The sequence below is a fragment of the Apis dorsata genome, unplaced genomic scaffold, assembly GCF_000469605.1.
Source record: "Apis dorsata unplaced genomic scaffold, Apis dorsata 1.3 scaffold_149, whole genome shotgun sequence".
NCBI classification, from domain to species: domain Eukaryota; kingdom Metazoa; phylum Arthropoda; class Insecta; order Hymenoptera; family Apidae; genus Apis; species Apis dorsata.
The window spans coordinates 1,294,182-1,298,916 of NW_006263440.1; the positions used below are offsets into that span (position 1 = coordinate 1,294,182).

General features: G+C 34.3%; 1 protein-coding gene across 2 annotated transcripts in view; it reads right to left on the reverse strand.

The window, feature by feature from the left end:
• LOC102677613 (alkaline phosphatase-like) overlaps nucleotides 1–4,735 on the reverse strand; it is a 159,507-nt gene that overhangs the window by 33,784 nt on the left and 120,988 nt on the right. Inside the window, exons 4-5 of one of the 2 annotated variants that reach the window (XM_006613454.2) lie at nucleotides 1,313–1,520; nucleotides 429–569 (exon numbers count right to left, since the gene is read on the reverse strand). In XM_006613454.2, coding sequence (XP_006613517.1) covers nucleotides 429–569; nucleotides 1,313–1,520 — 349 coding nt within the window. The remainder of the gene's footprint in view (nucleotides 1–428; nucleotides 570–1,312; nucleotides 1,521–4,735) is intronic. The other variant, XM_031509421.1, reaches the window with a different exon arrangement.

Genomic DNA, 4,735 nt, shown 5'->3' on the forward strand with positions numbered 1-4,735 from the left:
TTTTTTCTCTCTCAAGAGAGAGAGCATTAGCTCAGTCGTATTCCGCCATCGAGGAATTTCAATTATGTTGCGCCGATTATGGAATTCTAACTTGAGATGACGTACGATAAGTCGTACGCGAATTCTTCGAATTCGTAACATAGAAAATAAATTTCTCTTTAATCGCAGAAAAAAAAAAAAGAAAAATGAACTATCTGAAAAAAATATCGTAAAACAAACGAGATTCCTAATGGAAAGGAATTATACCGTGCCATTACGCTTTCATTCTTTTCAATTCATCGTCTTCCGAACTCGAAGTTCGGAATAAAGAGAACAATTTCTTTTTCTTTGTCCTATAAACGCATGGTTCCACAAAGGAACTATTCGGTGAAACATTGGAATAATACATCTCCGTGAAGTTCGAGGTCCCTTTGTTCGTACCTACGTACCTTCCACGAAAAGGAAATATCCTTCGGGATTTTTGGCCAGTATACGAAGCGCCTTTATCGTCATTTCGGCCAGTGACGGGTCACCGCTTCCGTTCGTGTTTCGATCAACGTCGAAGTCCATATGGGAATAGGAGAACAACCCTGGAATGATTGAACAATATGAAATCACCGATTTCCTATTATTGGAGTAAAATTTTTCTCCATTCGTTCCCCTTTATGAACGAATTTGAAAATTTAATACAATTTCTTTTCCGATGTTAATTTTCTAGAATAATATCAATAGGTTTCAGTTTTAATAGTGAATGCAAGTGAAATGTTCTTTTCTTTTTTTTTATTTCTCAATAAAAACGCGCAATTTCACGCAACTGTTAATTGTCAGCCAATAATTTGCTTATTAGACAATCTTGGGATAGGGAATCAACAGTTCTGATCAATAGGCCAAGTGTAATCTCATATTCAAACGTTACGTCGTTCATAATTAGCGCGGACTAACTAGCAGCTAACTATATCGAAGCATTAATCGCGCGAGATCGATAATTATCTAAAGATACAATGCACAATAATCTTAATTATTCCTGAACAATTTGTATTGTTTTTTTTTTTTTTTTCGTATTTCGTAATTGAATCGTAAAAACTTTCATCGTATGTACAACTTTCTTTCTATGCCCGAACGATATGAAATAAATAATATCAAATATTGGAAGAAAGAAAATTTAATTGAATTATATTTTTTTTTTTTAAACGAACCGTTTCAACGTAACGATGTAACGAAAACTATCACTTTTCAGTGATTGAGAATAAAACGATTTCTCGATTTGATAAATCGCTTTTTCCTCTCCTTATTGGAAATACGGGAAACGTAGAAACATATTTTCATTCGTTACCCAACAGATGGTTCACTTTCCGTGGATCGACGCTCTCGAACTGCTCCTTGTTAGCCACGTATTTCGCGGCCACGTTCCGCAATCGATGGTTCCTCGACCATTCTTCGATCAGATTCCTTCCGTCCAATCGTCTTCCTTCCTTATCCGGCTCTTCCGGATCCTGGATCACTTTCGGCACGAAATGACGTCTACCTCCGCCGAGTATCACCTACGATCGACCATGATTCATTAGCATATATTTTATCCCAAATATTATTTCTCGATACATTTTTTTTCAGTCACTTTTTTTTTATTAAGATATTACTTGTGAAAACTTGTTAATTTTTCTTTTTGTAATTTAAACGAATATTGTTTATTTAAATTGATTTAAAGTTTTCAATATATAATTAATACGATTATTGCTGGCAACGTATTTAAAAATAATTTATCTTACTCTTTAAAACGCTTTTTCATTTATTTCGATACGTTTACTATTTCCATCATTGCTTTCTCTTGAAAGAAGATTCTTGACCACTTATCTCATTCTACTTTTTTAACAATATCTTTGCAATCGATTGAATTATCGGACTATAAAATAAAAAATAATTTCAATGATATTTCTTAATAGATTACGAAAACAGAATCTTTTAAAATTTTGAACGATTATTAATAATCATCGTATATATATGGGGATATAACGTGTTAAATATATTAACATATGAATATTTGAACACAATATTCAGCTACACTTTTCAGTGATTGAGAATAAAATCGGCAATCTAATCGTGGTTATCGCTTGCGTTATAACTCGCCTCGGATTTCCTTCAATAATCGGATTTAAATTTCAATTTAACGAGATTAACATCGGTCGAAACTTTGATCCACGATTTTCATTTTCGAATCTTTTATTTTCGTACGTTCCGTTTCTTTGGACGCGCGTGTTTGTGTTCCATCAGAGAACGTGATCCCAAAAGCAATTTTGTAGAATTTCAAAGTCAACCGAAAAGGAATAGTCTTCTCGTTCATCCGTAAAATTTTCCATTTCGGTGATTACAGCTTTTTTTTTTTTCTTCTTTTATTTTTTATTTTTGTTTCACGGATAGCTTGGAACAGAAAGTCACATATAAAAAGGATTACGAGCACCCGACCTACATTGCACGCTTTTTATATTTTAATATCGCCAATGAAAGACACGTAGAATATGTTATGCGATATTTTTGTTTTTGTTTTTTTTTTTTTTCAGAATATCATATTGTTTTGGATTGAATAGTTCCTCGAATTATTTGTCGATATTAAAAATGATTTTAATCGAATTTAATCAAATAGAGATATTTCGTTGTAAAATATTCTTTAACCGATCGAAATGTTTTCTTATTTCGACGCATTTTTTCTCGAATTTTCGTAAGAGTTTCGATTTATGCTTATAATTTACCGTACTTTCCCATTTCAGGATTCGTTCAGGTTTTTTTTTTATAATAGATTAAAATGCACATATTTCGACACAAGGTATACGTTATATGTTAAATTCAAATAAGTAATTAACAAGAAATTGTTTCGTTTTCCGTGAACGATTTGAAATGTTAATTACTCTCGGTATGAAAATTAAAAGGTTGATCGAAATTCTATTTTCCCGGATAAACAATTAAAATTACGCGGATGTTAATTAACCCGATGGAACATCGAAATTTGACCTTATATATAATATATCATTTCGAAACTGTTTAATTACCGGGGAATAGATATTGAATTTTCAAAATTTTACTTTGGTCACTCGTCACCAAAGATATTTCGAAATATTTCGCAGGATAAATTTTATTTCCGATTCTCCTAATAAATCCTGGAATTCATTGGGAAAGTCATCCCCGTGGACTTTTAATTCCCCTTCTGTCCGACCAACAAACTCTCTCGAGAGCTCTCTCTCTAAGCAGACTTTAACGAGAACGGAAAGTTTTGCATAGAAGTTCCGTATAAAAGCTCTGATCTCTCGAACCAACTTTTTTCAACCATTTACGTCGCCACAAAAACATCGTTCGGGGTCTTCCACTCGCCTAAATCCCAACTTCCTCGTCGATCGAACCACCGATTCTTCCGGCTAAGGTCGTCTCGCCATCTTCTTTCGACGGAAAGTTCGGATAACGTTATCGCGATTTTAACGAAGTTTCGCGAGGGGAGAGTTAACTTCATATCGGATACAGTTCGATTCGAAGGGAAGATCTTTCGAAAGGATCTTTCGAGGATTCAAAGAAACGATACGAGGACGAAGAGATTTTTAGAAATTGATTTTGCATAGAGTTAAGAAAAGAGTAGCCAGAGATAAGGGAAACCGTCCTCCTTATTTAAGATGGTTTCGCTCGATCGATGAATAAAGTTTTGTTCAATTTTCGACTCGAGAAGCAACGTTTCGAACGTTGTCTCTGTACAATCTTGCGAAAACGTGATAATGATTGCGTGACGCGCGACGACGAAAACTAAATTTTCTCAAATTCTCGAGATCCTCGAGTTTACACGGACGCGCATGAAATCCTCAAAATGGGATTATAAACTCGATGTGCAGCTTGTGGAAATGCGATTAGAGAAGAGAAGAAGGTAAATTCTTAACGCGATAAACATAGTCCAAGAACGATAAAACTACTCGATTTGGGAACTGACATAATTTGCACGCGTATTCCTCGTGATGAGGTCGAGCTTGGAGTTGGAAATCTTCGAGATTTCTGAAATCTTGAACAATTATCCCCGTACGTATCTAACGAAATTCAACAGCACAGAGTGCACATTGCTTCGTCACATTTTTCTCAAATTCAAATTGACAGATTAAAAATCTTTTTATTACCGCTGTTTCAATAGTAATAAAAATTATCAGTCGAACATTTCGCGATTTACGAAATCTATTTTGCCGCAGAGAGAAGAATTTGAACGCACTCGACTCGTTTCGTTTCATGGGATCGATGCGGCGTGTAAAACGTCGCCGATAAATCGCGGAGTGGAAGGCTCGGGTTTGTTGCTTTTCCGAAATCTCTTTCCTCCTCTCTTTGCTCCCAACGATACCCGCTTTAATCCCCGGCATTTTTAACGTTCCTTCTCCCTCTGTCGAATATTTTTGAACGAGGGCCGATTTTCGCGCGAATATGCGAAATCGAATTCGTACGATTCAATGTAACGAAAGATATCATAAATTTTAAATCGAGTTACTCGAATATAACGTTCTATAATATTTTTTCTATGTATATATCGATATTTTTATCTTATATCATTTCCTTCTTTCGAAAAATGATAAGAGATTATATTATTAATTTTCCAACGACGATTCAACTCGTAATCTTGATTACGTAACTTGTTTTTCGAAGAAGAAGAAGAAGAAAAATCGTATTAACGAGAAAAAAATGAAATAATCGTTGAATCGTATATTGTTAGTTCAAATAAATATATATATATATATATATATAT